Source organism: Diadema setosum, chromosome 17 (genome assembly GCF_964275005.1).
Source record: "Diadema setosum chromosome 17, eeDiaSeto1, whole genome shotgun sequence".
In the NCBI taxonomy this organism is placed as follows: Eukaryota; Metazoa; Echinodermata; class Echinoidea; order Diadematoida; family Diadematidae; genus Diadema; species Diadema setosum.
Window position 1 is genome coordinate 13997495 of NC_092701.1, and position 13767 is coordinate 14011261.

Here is a 13767-nt window from a genome sequence, read left to right on the forward strand (position 1 = left end):
CGTCACCGTTCCTTGCCAGTAAAACACCCGTCCCCACCCTCAGATGACACGCGCTTCCGGTGCATAGACATAGACCCACGGGCAAGTTAATACGTCAAGCGGCAGCTACGAGCCTCCTATAGTGGGTTTTTGCGTGGCCACCTTTGCGGGCAATTCCCGTGACTCACCCGGAAAAAAAAAAACTTTGAGCCCTGTCACACCTTTCCGGGCAAGCTACGCGGGCTTTTTGCGTGTGGGGATTTTCCAGCATGCTAGGACAATTTAGGCGAATTTCGCATGCGTCTTACGTGCTTGACCCGTGCTACTTACGTTCTACTTACGTGTATTCCGTGTGATCTGCGTGTCAGGCGCATGGGTGGCGAGTGAGGGCTGACAACTCGATGAAGGAATCTCTCTGAAGGAATTTGATACGGCAGAAGTCTCAAGGAATGTCATATCTTGGCCGCAGTCAACTCTCAACTAATCAGCAGAAAGGCTGTAACTGACCTCAGCATGCAGGCAATTTGCTCGTATAGCTCGCTCCACGCCCGCAAAAATGACCAGCTACACGGATATGGGCAGTATCGACACCGTTCATTGCCAGTAAGACATCCTTATTATGCTCGTAGAATGCCCGCAGATGACACGCGCTTCTGGCGCATAGGCATAGATCCACGGGCAACTTACGTACTTCAAGCGGGTCAACTGCCTGTGACTTGCGGCAGCTACGTGCCTCGTACATGGTGTTCTGCGTGGACTTCTGCGGGCAATCCCCGCGACTCACCCGGAAATTTTTTTGGTCATGCTCAAAACTTGACTCCGGGTAAATCGGGCTTGCGTGCGCCCCTCCGGGCAACTCCGGGCAAGATACGTGTTAATAGGTACTGCCAGGTGCGGGCCAGCTCAAGCTCAAATGTTGTTCCGGGTGAATCGCGTCGGGTTGCCTGCAGAGGTACACGCAGAACACCAGTTGGAGGCCCATAGCGGCAGCGCCTCGCAGGCAACTCCCACGCAGGTACTTCGCAGTACCCGTATGTCGCTCGTAACTGAAAACGGATCGGTTTCGAAGCTCTCACGTAGGTCACACGGAATACACGCGAGTAGCAGGTAAGTAGGCACAGCATGCGTCTAGCAGGTAAGACGCAAGTGCGGAACTTGCCAACATTCTTGTCCGCCCGCAGAAAATTATCCTGCATGCGTGCTGGATAATCTTACTTGCGACAAACTCGCGTAGCTTGCCCGGAAAGGTGTGACAGGACCATTTGGTCATGCTCAAAACTTGGCTGGGGGTAAATTGGACTTGCATGCGCACTTCCGGGCAACTACGAGCGAGATACGTGCTAGGTACTGTCAGGTGCGGGCCAACTGCGGGTAATTCTGTGATCAATCTTCATCCACCCACCAAGTTTCATCCTAATAAGGGCGGACGTCCACTTGGGCGCGGACAAACCTATGAAGGGTTGCGGAAGCAAATTCTGTCATTTCGGCATCCTGTCCGCGTCAGACGCGGAAAAAGTGTGCAAATCGGCTTGTCCTGGGACATTCCTAGGAATGTCCGCGGACATTCCGCGGACTGACTGCGAACATTCCTCGGAGTGTCCTAGGAATCACTCCGGAAGAGCGCGAAATACCCCGCAATATGCTAGTCGTAACTGGGTATAGCGCGGAAACATCTAGGATTACACCAGGAATTATTAAGTCATGAACGAAGACAATTAGGATGACTTGCGGACAAGAGTTAGATATGCGGACAGTATGAGGAAATAGGGCAAGGTTGTAAATTGGGAGCCGACTTTTGATTTTTCTCATTTGACTGCTAGCCGTCATGGAGGTCAGACCCGCAGAAATGCCTTTACCCAACTCCCTAAAAACACAAACATCTCTGTTTTCTTTCAAAGCTAGTTTAAAGAAATATATTCTAACTCAATATATTTAGTAAAATGAAGTATAATAATGATTGATATGATTTTGTTTATGTTTTGGTCTGCATTTATTAGTATTATTGTACTGATACTGAAGAATAAGTGTGGCCCCAACACAAACATTCAACTCACCTTTTGCACTCGCACAACACTCACTCACATCTTATTTTCCCTCTATAGCATACTATTGTAATGTAGAACAAAAAAAAATGTACTTTTGTGAGAGGCAAACCTGAGTTATATTTCCCAATGAGGCCATCAGCCCAATCAAGCTATACTCATGCTGACGGTCTCCTGCTTCCTTATTGAATCAATAATGTACTGCCTTGTATTACATATATAACTACATGTATAAATGTTATTTGCATGTAGTATAAACTGCATTTTTGTGTTGCTCCTTTGTCGTTTGGTATTTTGTTTGAATTTGTCATGTTGATGTAATTTATATTTGATTTGATTTGATTTTAGAAGCAAAATAAATACGAACGAACGAATGAGCACTGGCCCTGGTCCCCTTTAAAAATGTTAGGATGGTCATTATGAAACAAGTTATATATGTATAAATGACCTCATTCCATTGTTGTGAGGTTTGAGTTGGGCGGTCACATTTTAAAGCGAACTAAACGATGCACTGTGTATACGATGTATTGGTAACTATTAAAAACCCCTCAAATCAAAAGCGGAGAGTGCTGCTTCCTCTTTTTCCTAGTTACTGTTGGCAAAATATCCACTGCCTTCTGCTTTGCTTCCTTCATTTGGGACTGGAAAATGCTGATATTTACGTTTTCCTAATAAGTGGAAGAGAGGTTTGGCTGTGGGGCTTGCATGGGGACCTCGTCTCCCTTATTGGTCTTTTTGCGTTTCATTGACATGATGCTGCATTGATGTATTTTTTATTTTATTTTTATTTTTTTTTTAACTTCCAAAGTCCTTTCGCTCATGGAACGTGTTGACTCTTTCATGTCTTGATCCCAAAATGTCAGTTCCGGACACTTGCATAATACTATAGGTGTTTTCAAAAAACATTTTCCACTTTTGATCATTAATAGTTCAAAAACTACTCATCCGATGAAACTGTCATTAATGTATGAGTAATAGCTGAATAGTGTACAATTTTGTTGGAGGTGGTTTAGATATGAAAACAGAAATCAGTTTCATGAAATCCATGATTAATTTCACAGTTAAGTTCCAGATTTTGCTCTATTTTCAACCCTCTGTACAAAACTTTCACTTTGCACAGGGGTCAATGGATGTGTATGCTATGGGAGTGTGTGGTTAACACCCTGACAATGGTCCTGAACAATGGCCAGGGTTTGAATGCTTCATTATAAATTTATTCATGAGAAATTCCACTATCACTACTAGTCTTTATTCAGCCTCTGGCAGTATGTGTGTAAAGTCACTTCACTGAGATGTCATTCTAACGGATTTTGAAGCAATCAAAGTATCGCGAAGTGACTTAAGTCATTCAAGGGATAGGAATATTGATGTTGTCCTTGATGATGATGATGATGATGATGATGATGATGATAATGACAATGATAGTGATAATGATGATGTAAAAGTGATGATTATGATGATAACGATAATGATAATTATAACAATGATGTTGATGATGAGAAATAATGACGGTGATGATAATGCTGCTGCTGCCGATACTGTCGTTGAGTCCCGACAGTGCTCTCCCTACTTCTGAAAAACGAAATTGCAATGAATACCTTCTGTTCTGTCATAAACATGGTGACAGGAAGCAAAGAAAATCAATTACAGTATACACTCGTGTATTGAGCCTTAAATAAATCTACTGTGAAACAAATCGCCCCAATGGAAAATGCTGCTGAACCCTTTACCAAAAATGATCTCTTTTCATAGAAAAAGCAACAAATTTGGCAGACTATCAGTAGACAGTTGTATTAAAATGAAGAACTTTAGATAATTTGTGCTTATTTATAATATCCCGAGTTTAGTGATATGTGAAGCAAAATTTGAAAATGATTGCCAGCTGCAATGGTGTTTGCAAACACATGGAAACATGTGCTTACTTTTTCCATGTGCATGCATTTTACCCTTTACCGTGCATGAATTCAGACTACAGTGCCCAGGGCAATCTACATGTATGTGCCTGGGAGCGCGAGACTGACGCCTATAGAGGCATGTCCATAGCATTGTTCAGGGCCATTGTCAGCACAAACTCACATACACATCATTGGTTCCTGAGCAAAGTCCAATTTTTGTACAGAGGGTTAAAATTTCACCAAAATCTGAAACCTTACTTCAAAATCAACCTTATATTCTGTCATGACCGAACCACGTCTTCTCCTTCTTACTGTATAAACACGCACAGTGTGAAATGGGCCAAATGATCAATGTCAAACAACCTATCAAATGACAATGCGGGTTATTCCGTATTTTGAATGGACTGATCCATCATCATCTGCACATCCATATCCCACCGAACTAAAACATGTTTTAGCTCGGTGATCCATCCATCTCTCTGGGAGTGAAGTGGTGGCAAAGACGCTTTTTGAGAGGTGGGGTCACCGGCGCTGCGCGCGCGTGCGCGTGCAGCTTGCCATGCGTCTTTCATGCTTGCCATAATACGCGCAAAGCTATTTTAGCTCTTGTATAGTATTCACAACATAAAACATGCGAGAGTACTGACCATGACGACCATACTCACACTGTGTGTGATTTTAAGTGTTCGGTGCTGCTTTACTACTACTGAAAGTGGTAAAGCTACTTCTAGAAACGTAGTTTACGTACCATAAACCAGGGGCCGATGAATTGAGGACGATGTGAATTGCCGTTTTGATACCCAAGATTCAATAAGAACTAAGCAAATGACAAAATGTTCCCTGATGGCGATGCTTCCGACTGTGGAAATTGTGGCAGCAGAGCCAGACACAACTGGCCCAGCGGCAGAGGCAGAGCGAGAGGAGGAAGAAAACAGTTCGCGTTCATTTTTTTGCAAATTTTTACTTCCCTTATCAGATTAGAGGTTCTAACGTTAATAGTGGTTCTTCCATCATCATGCAGAGCAGGTAAGTAAAAGAAGCCTAGCTGTTTGCCTGTAGTAACGGTGTAAGCAAAGAGTATTTTGTAAGATTTGTAAGATTTTATTGGCTCTATCGACCCCCTCTCGGGGTATGACTGTGAGAGTATGGTAGCCCTACATATCGACCACCCTTTTTGAAACCGACCGCGTAGTTTTGGCGCACAGAACGCTAAGTACGTGCTGCACTGCGCGCAGAGCACATAAAAATGTATCTATTGGCTTTGAGTGACCGTTGATGAGGATGTGTGGGAAAACGCGAAAATTCACTGTTCATTATTTAATGGTTTTAATCAAGGACAAAATTTCGAATGAAAATTTCAACCTAATCGCCACGTTATCATTTTCTAAAAAGCTTCGTACAACACGGTGCTCGATGCAACTCGGTTTGCCTGCAATGTCAATGCAAAAACAGCGATCGATCTCAATAAGGAGCGGCACCGCGGGGAGCTGAAGAGGGTAGGCGCCACTCAAGTTCGACGGCGATATTTTTGCACTGAAACTTCGAATTGAAAAGGGAACAAGAGCATTTGATAGTGCTGGATTTTCTCAATCACGTAGGTCAAGTTTTTACGTGAATTTCAGTGTTAAATATTCTTGCTTTAAAATTCCATAGGTAGTGTGTGTGTGTGTGTGTGTGTGTGCACTTAGAATCCATCCATGTATGTTAAAGCCACTGTATAATTCTGGTTTATGGTAAAAATTAGAAACTCTCCTTTTGAAAGGGTCCTACCTGTGGAGAAGTGAGGGTTCTGAGACCATACCACAAAGTTTAAAAAAGAAAAAAAAAATACGGCTCCTAGGCCCTCTCGTGGTCATATATCACTAACCCGTAAAATAAATTTTTAAATTGACTCGAGGGGGGGGGGGGGGGCAATAAATTTGGTGTCAATTTTTTTGGTCTCTGGGTGTGGTTGCTGCGCTTCTTGAGGGATTCCACTAAAATTATTCTGTGGCTTTAATATGTTTGTATATATTTGTGAGTTGTTATATCACATGTCTTAACTTGCCTTTCAGGGGTCTTATTATACAAGCTTGCTTTTCTAAGACCCCTCCACTTTACATCTACATTTGTATAATGCATCTACATGCATTGTCAATTTATATTCAAATATTCTGCAAATTGTTTTAAACGCATATATTCAACAATGTATTCCTTGTTACATATTATTGTTTTTATGTAAATTTTTGTATTGTGGAAACTTTGAATAAAACTTGAAACTTGAAACTTGAAACTTATCAAGCAAATAAAAATTAGGCGGTCGATGAGTAGATGTCTCTAGTAGGTCCAACCATACAAACATTTACAATAGGGGTAGATCTATATGAATACAAAATACAAGTGATAATGTATGGTAGCCCTACTACATAATCGACCACCCTTTTTGAAACCGACCGCGTATACATTGGCGCACAGAACGCTTGGTACGCACTTCACTGCGCACAGAGCACATAAAAATGGAATGGCTTTGACCGTTGACGAGGATGGTGTTGGAAAACGCGAAAATTCACTGTTTATTAGTGGTTTTAATCAAGGACAAAATTTCGAATGAATATTTTCACCGAATAGTAGTGTCCCATGTCTATGGAAGTTTCTAAAAAGCTTCGTACAACACGGTGTTCAATACAACTGGGTTTGCGTGCCTTGCATTGTCAATGCAAAAACAGCGGTCGATCTCAATAAGGAGCTTTTAGTATACCGCGGGGAGCTGAAACGAGGCCACGCAAGTTCGACGGCGATATTTTTGCACTGAAACTTCGAATCGAAAAGGGAACAACGGCATTCGATAGTGCTGGATTTTCTCAATCACGTAGGTCAAGTTTTTTACGTGATTTTCAGTGTTAAATATTCTTATCAAGCAAATAAACATTAGGCGGTCAATGAGTAGTAGGTCCAACCATACATACATGTGAAAATAACAGATAAAATAAACATGTTTACAAAACAAGGCGTAAAGGACGTTTAACTACTCTACCAGTACGTGTACACAATTCACATCTACTTTACTTTCTACAAAACTACTGTCTTTCTTCATTGGTTTAATACACTTTGACGAAAACTGAAACATAATCATTCTGACAAATTTGCTATTTTTTTTTTCAAATGGCAAGCATTAGCTGATTGAATAGTTTGGCCATATGTAATGCACTTGGTCTACTGGTCGTCAAGCTACTTGGTAAATACAATAGTCTCTCTTTGTGGAAAAAGGGACAAACAAAAATATAATGAAATTCATCCCCTATATATGAACATATAGTACAATGCAATTCATCTGTCAGGCTTGCATCAAATCTGCCCTTATTAACGGGTAATTCATTAGATCGACATCTGAATTTACTTATAATCTTTCTTACACAAGACCTGTAAATACTTCTCAAACATCAAATTATCCTTAACCTAAACATTCTATAATTTGTACAAATTCTATTTGACCATGTGGCTGCTCTCCACTCTTGACTAAACATATCAAAAAGTCTAACTTTTGAATTGTGTGAAATCCATGCAGCACTAAATCCACCCCCTTGCTTGTGCTAACCACACATTCCCTAGCCCTGCATATTGAAATGAAAAATATTTGCGATAAATAATAACCACTGTGATTTTGACTGGGAGTGTATGTCTCCTTGTAGATGCAGAAGAAATTTGAAAATTGTGCATAAGTGTTTGGTTTCTTTTCCCTTAACTAATCTCGACCAGAATCCAATCACTCGACATTTAATATGGTTCAAAGTTACTCCACGTCCAGTTTCACCATAAACCATACAATCAGGAGTACATTTGTTCACAAGCAAAACTTTTCTTAGGAATTTCCTATGGAAAACTTCAATTTGGTCTATGCACTCATAACCCCAGACTTCACAACCATAGAGTAATAAACAGGTAAAACAAGATGATCAGATAGATGGCACTGTGTGTCCACAGAGAGCTGTAACTTTTTAGCCTTGACCAACATGCTAACATCAAAGTGCTTTTCTAGCTGTGTGACTTGTCTAGAAATTGCCTTTTTAAAACTACCATTATAATTAAATTTAACTCAAAGGTACACAAGAATAGAAACTACGCTAAAAGAGGGCTTACTCCCGCGATTTCGCGCAGATCTAGTACGCTCATGGGCGAAATACGGACGCCATTACCTGACAGGGCGTATATTACGTGATCTTAGCAGCGCCGTTATATTACTAGTGATTTCTGTCTCCCTTTCATTTTTTCCCCTTTTTTAGGGGCATACAGGGGAAGAGATGTACTTAGGACCTCGTTTTTTCATATACAAGTACACAATTGTATCATTCCTGTCTAATCATGAAAAGCAATTGAAGAAATGTAATTTATTTTCCAATATGCAGTCCCACCAAATTTGAGCTAAAGTAGACCGAGAGAGAAAGAGATAGATAACAAAAATAGAAGGCGTTTGTCAGCTCAAACGCAAACTTTGAAGGACTACAGATTGAAAACTTTAGTAAATGACATTACTTCAAAAAAAAAAATGAACTAATCGACAGAAAATATACTTCAGCTGATATTTTGAGGACTGAAACATAATTTTACCCATGTGTGTCTCCTTAAAATGAAGAAAATGAAAGGAAGGTAGGGTTTTCTCCATAGGCTCACGTGTTAAGAAGCTCGCGCTATTATTAGGTCCTACTGAAATGGCCGCCATTGGGCTCCATGTGGGGGCTCCATGACGTAAACGCGTACACCCGTTTGCGTGAGTAGTATAACTTAGTCTCTATAGGCAGGGAGAATCAATTAACACCTACTACTAGTAATTAGCGCTAATTAGGAGTTCCGGTGATGAGTAAAAATGACTTCTGTTATGAATTCATTTTTATGCCTCCGCCACGGAGTGGTGCCGGAGGCATTATGTTTTCGGGTTGTCCGTCCGTCCGTAATGAATTTTGTGGCAAGCGTAACTAAAAAACCTTTTGAGGTATCCTAATGAAACTTGGCATGTATGTGTATTAGGGGGTGAAGTTGTGCCTATAAACTTTTGGGTGCACATGCGCAAGGTCAAAGGTCAAAAGGTCATGGTCAAATACGAAAAATTTGACTATTTCCTCCATATCTATGCATTGCCTGAAGATATTTTCTTGAAACTTAATGTATACATGTATTACCCAATCAAGATTCTCTGATGAAAGTTTGGGGTCATGAGGTCAAAGGTCAAAAGGTCAAGTAAATATGTTAAAATTTCACTTTTTTCTCGGTACCTTGGAAATTGTTCAAGGTATCTTCATGGAACATAGTATATGTACATGTACTGACTGGCAGTGATTATCTAGAGAATTTAGGGTTCATTGGATCAAAAGTCAGTGGTCAAAGGTCAAGGGCAACACTTCAAAATGTTACTATTTCCCTCATATTTATGCAATGCCAGCAGGATTATTTTTTTTTACACTTGGTGTATGCATGTATAACCCAATGGAGATTCTCTGTTAAGTTTTTTTTTTCTTTTTTTTTTTGCCTCAAAGGTCAAAAGGTCAAAAATCAAGTGAAAGTGCTGAACTAACTGTTTCCTCCATATCTATGAATGGGTTCAAGTCATTTTGAAACTTAGTACATATTTTTGCATGTTCTGCCTGACAGTGATTATCTTAATATGAATTTTAGGGTCAAAGGACAGATGAAAATGGTAACAATTTACTATTCAATACAGAAATTGCACTTTTTCTCCATACCTTGAAAATTACTCAGTGCATAAACTTATGACTGGATCAAAGTCAAGTTAAAGTTCTTAAATCTCCAAATGCATGCTCTCCTATTCATCCAATTAAACCTAGGTCAAGGAAGGTGAACATTCAACACATTTGTGACAAACTTGTCATTTTAGTATTTTGCCAATTTTGTGAAAATGTAATCACACATTGTCCACATGTACTATAGACCTATTAGCAGAACCATGCATTATGGCGGAGGCATACCAGTCGCCATAGCGACATTTCTAGTCCTGTTTATGATGATGTGACTCAAAACCCGTTTCCGGAGGGGAAGCGTGTCGTTTATGAAATGAAATCATGAATATGCATCGGTACTTTGTTGGTGATATATTGCTGCACTAATATTGTGTACTGCAGTTTTGCTTGATGAGGAATGCAGTATAATGGTCAATGGTCACTTACACGATGTGTCCAGCCGCGATAAATGGTAATGCACGGCGATCCCTCTATAGTGTAAGACTGTAAAACAGCATATACAATGTATGCTTGGATGATGATTGGTCAACGAAGAGGGTGCTTGCTGATGATTGGTCGAATAAATAAAGAGTATGTAGGGATTGGTCGAATAAATAAAGAGTATGTAGGGATTGGTCGAGAGGGTTGGTACATAGGAATGTGTAGTGAAGAGAACGCATAAATAGCGGGGTATGATACGAGTTATGAACATTGATCCAGAGCTACAAATTCACATCTTGAGGAGCATCTATAGCATTACGCATTACTGCGTCATATCGATCGTCATGATGGCTACCCACTCACCGACGAAGACTTCAGCCACTACGAGCAACTTGAACGGTGTACTGAACACTCCTAAGTTATTGATACCAGAGAACCACACCCATGAAGTCTTGCGCCCTGCCAATTTTTCACATTCGACAGTGATGGAACAGAAGAAACTTACACCAAAGACTCCCCCTGGAATCCTCGCATTGAGGGTAAGTGTTAATATTTGACTTATAACATGACATATGAAAAGTTTGTGTGTATGTATGTGTCTTGTGATTGAAACAAATCTTTACACCTAATTTCAAAATAATATGTAAAATTATGTATAAGGCGAAATAATTGCATGAGGAAAATGTGAAAGCATAAAGCATTATTTTCATAAATTTGGTTTGAAGCAACATTGTTTGAATCGAATGCTTAATTTTTTTCCATCGTGATTTTTTTTTTCTCTCTATGTATTAGGCATCTAAGAAGAGAAACAACGAGAATGAGTACACGGTAGTGGAAGAGGCATGAGGGTGTCATTACAGTCAGGAGATAGGTGTAAATACACATGTGAATTTGAAGCGGGTTCAAAACCATTCCACTTAGGTGGGAAGCGCTTTGCCGTTGTCAAGAAATTCAGAGGAGTCCCATACGTGAATATTCGAGAATAAACTGAAGGGGACTAATAGGATGCTCCCAGGGCAAAAGGGCATCAATTTAACGGCTGAAAATTGGTGGAAATTGTTCGGTGCAAAATTCGGCATTAGTAATGCTGTGAGGGCAATCAGTAATGTAAAGAAATAAATTATTTTTGTGACATTTGATTTGGACTGGCTTTGAATTCTGGAGACCGAAACAAAAAACGAAAACAAAAGCAAAATCATTTTCAAAGAAATTTCATTTTTGTAAGTTGGCAAATTCCTGACTGTTCGACACTCTAACCTCTGTCCTTACCCAGACTGCCCTCGCTGAGCTGGATCAACAACTTCAGACAACTTCACCCCCAGTTGTAGCTGGTCAGCCATCTCCAGCATCATCATCACCGCTAACTCCAGACGTCATACTCATCGAAACGTCTACCCCGAGAGCTCCAGTAGTCCGCCGCCACAGACTGCGGAGGCAGTATGCTGTCATAGAAGGAGTGACCACTCCAAGGCGAGGAGCAAGTCTATCATCACCAACTCTACAGGAGCAACCAGGTCAGATAGAGGCTGAAATTTCTCCAAAAGTTCTTCAAGATCTACAGAATCTTCGCAAAAAGCTCACCTACGATGAGGATGAGATGGAAGAGGACAACCTATTAAGCGCAGATGTGAGTGTGCCAGAGGCCAAGGAGGAGGAGGAGATGGAGACCGATGGCAGTCATCTTCCAGTGTCCCCCGTCCTCATGGCCGTCAAGGCCATTTCAGGTATAATCAGCGAGCTGGTGCATCAGTCTTGCGTTGGATGCATGGAGGGGTATCCCAGTCAGAAAGACCACGAAGACTGTATGTGGCTTCCATGGGGAGACTTGATCGACAAATATTTTGATGCAGCCTTGGGCAAGCTCACTGAAGAGCGATTTTTTAGTTTTGTCAATCATGTATACAATGTGGAGGACATGTTTGACAATGAACAAGACGGATAAAGGAAGCGAATTTACAAAAGTCAGACAATTTCAAACCTTCCTCAAAGAAAAGGACATTTCATTTTATACTACCAAAAATTTGACTAAAGCGTGTATAGTAGAGAGGTTCAATCGCACGCTCAAGGAAAAGATGTACAAGTACTTTACGCATCGTAACACTATTTTGAGCAAGTTAGTGCATGCTTACCATAAAGAAATTCCTTTCATCGATACATTAAGACAAAGCCGACACTGGTTACTGAAGAAAATGAAGGGGACATATGGAAAACGTTGTACAAGTCAAAAACTGAATCATCCAAGTCTAAAACTTTAAAGTATAGTGTGGGGGACAGAGTTCGCATTAGCAAAGCCAAAGAGACATTTGAAAAGGGCTATCTTCCTAATTGGACGGAAGAAGTTTTTAACGTAAAACGAGGAAAGAAACGTGGTGTCCCTGTGTACGATTTGGTTGATGATCACGGAGAAAAACTGGTAGGGACGTTTTACGAGCAAGAGCTGCAGTAAGTTATTAAGAAAAAAGATGATGTTTATCGAGTTGAGAAAATATTAAAAAGACGTAAACGAGGGGGTAAAACGGAATATTTTGCAAAGTTTCTAGGCTATCCCTCATCTTTTAACCAATGGGTAGATAATCAAAAATCAAACGTCGTGTCATAACAGATTCATTAGGCATTGTAATCATGGAGAGTGAAGATCAAGTCTACGTAACCCTTCTCAGCAACTCATCTTTTGATTATTTCCCCCCATAATACTCTGACAAGTTTTCCAACGAAATTGGCCACACCTCTGAATTTACGAGGAAAATGGGAAGTTGCCTTGGTAGATATCATTTATCCTCACTCTTGATTAAATGTCAATCACGAGAACAACAGATACGTAATTATACGTGAGAGAACAAAATCTCTCCAGGGCGAATACCCGAGGGACAGTACGGCGATGCAGGGAGTATATGCAACGCACTGAACGAATCTTTTCCAGAGAATTTGAATAATAAAGCGTAATTCAGCATCAACCCAATCACGTTCAAAACTGAAGCTCATATCAACACTGATACGGAAATTAACCTCTGCGAAGGACTGGCACAACTCCTTGGTTTTTCAGAGACAAATCTAAAGCGGGGTTCCCACTATCGTGCGATCCATTGCGAACGCCACGATTGGACATTCGTAACTGATCGTGGAAAATTTGTTGAACTCGTCTGGATGCGATATGGTCACGATTGGTCTATTTCAAGCGATACGATCTGTCACGATCTGGTCTGCCGTTCAAATACGATCCGACAGGATTGTCCTGATTGAGTTCACGATTGGTACCGATCTACCACTATCATTACGATCAGGATCCCGGATCTGGTACGTGCAGCAACGTACTGATACGTTCCAATACGAATACCGCGAACCATTACGGGCTGCTGAGATATGATACGATATCTTTTACGATCGAGATCAGAAGCGACCCCCATTTAAGGCGCGATTGGACCCGAATGGGAATATCATAGTCCGGCTGACGATGGATTTCATTGTTTCCCTTAAATTATGCAGAGTGATTAGGCCTATTAATTTTATCCACCATTGATGATGGCAAGGCTTGACAGGTTGACGATGATGACAACGTAACCTTTGCAGTATTGCTAATGACGATTATGTTATTAGAGAGAAAGCAGCACCCAGGCCAGACATAACCTCAGATATTCCCTCGTCTAATATTAAACGTAAAGAAATTAATAGATTATTAAATCGACATGCTCACCCTCCCCCCTC

General features: G+C 40.8%; 1 protein-coding gene across 1 annotated transcript; it reads left to right on the forward strand.

Moving 5' to 3' along the window:
* Positions 1–10409: 10409 nt before the first annotated feature.
* On the forward strand, positions 10410–12007 carry LOC140241195 (uncharacterized). The gene is made up of 2 exons (XM_072320955.1): positions 10410–10604; positions 11339–12007. Exons 1-2 carry the CDS (start codon positions 10410–10412, stop codon positions 12005–12007), a joined length of 864 nt encoding a protein of 287 aa, XP_072177056.1.
* Positions 12008–13767: the final 1760 nt, after the last annotated feature.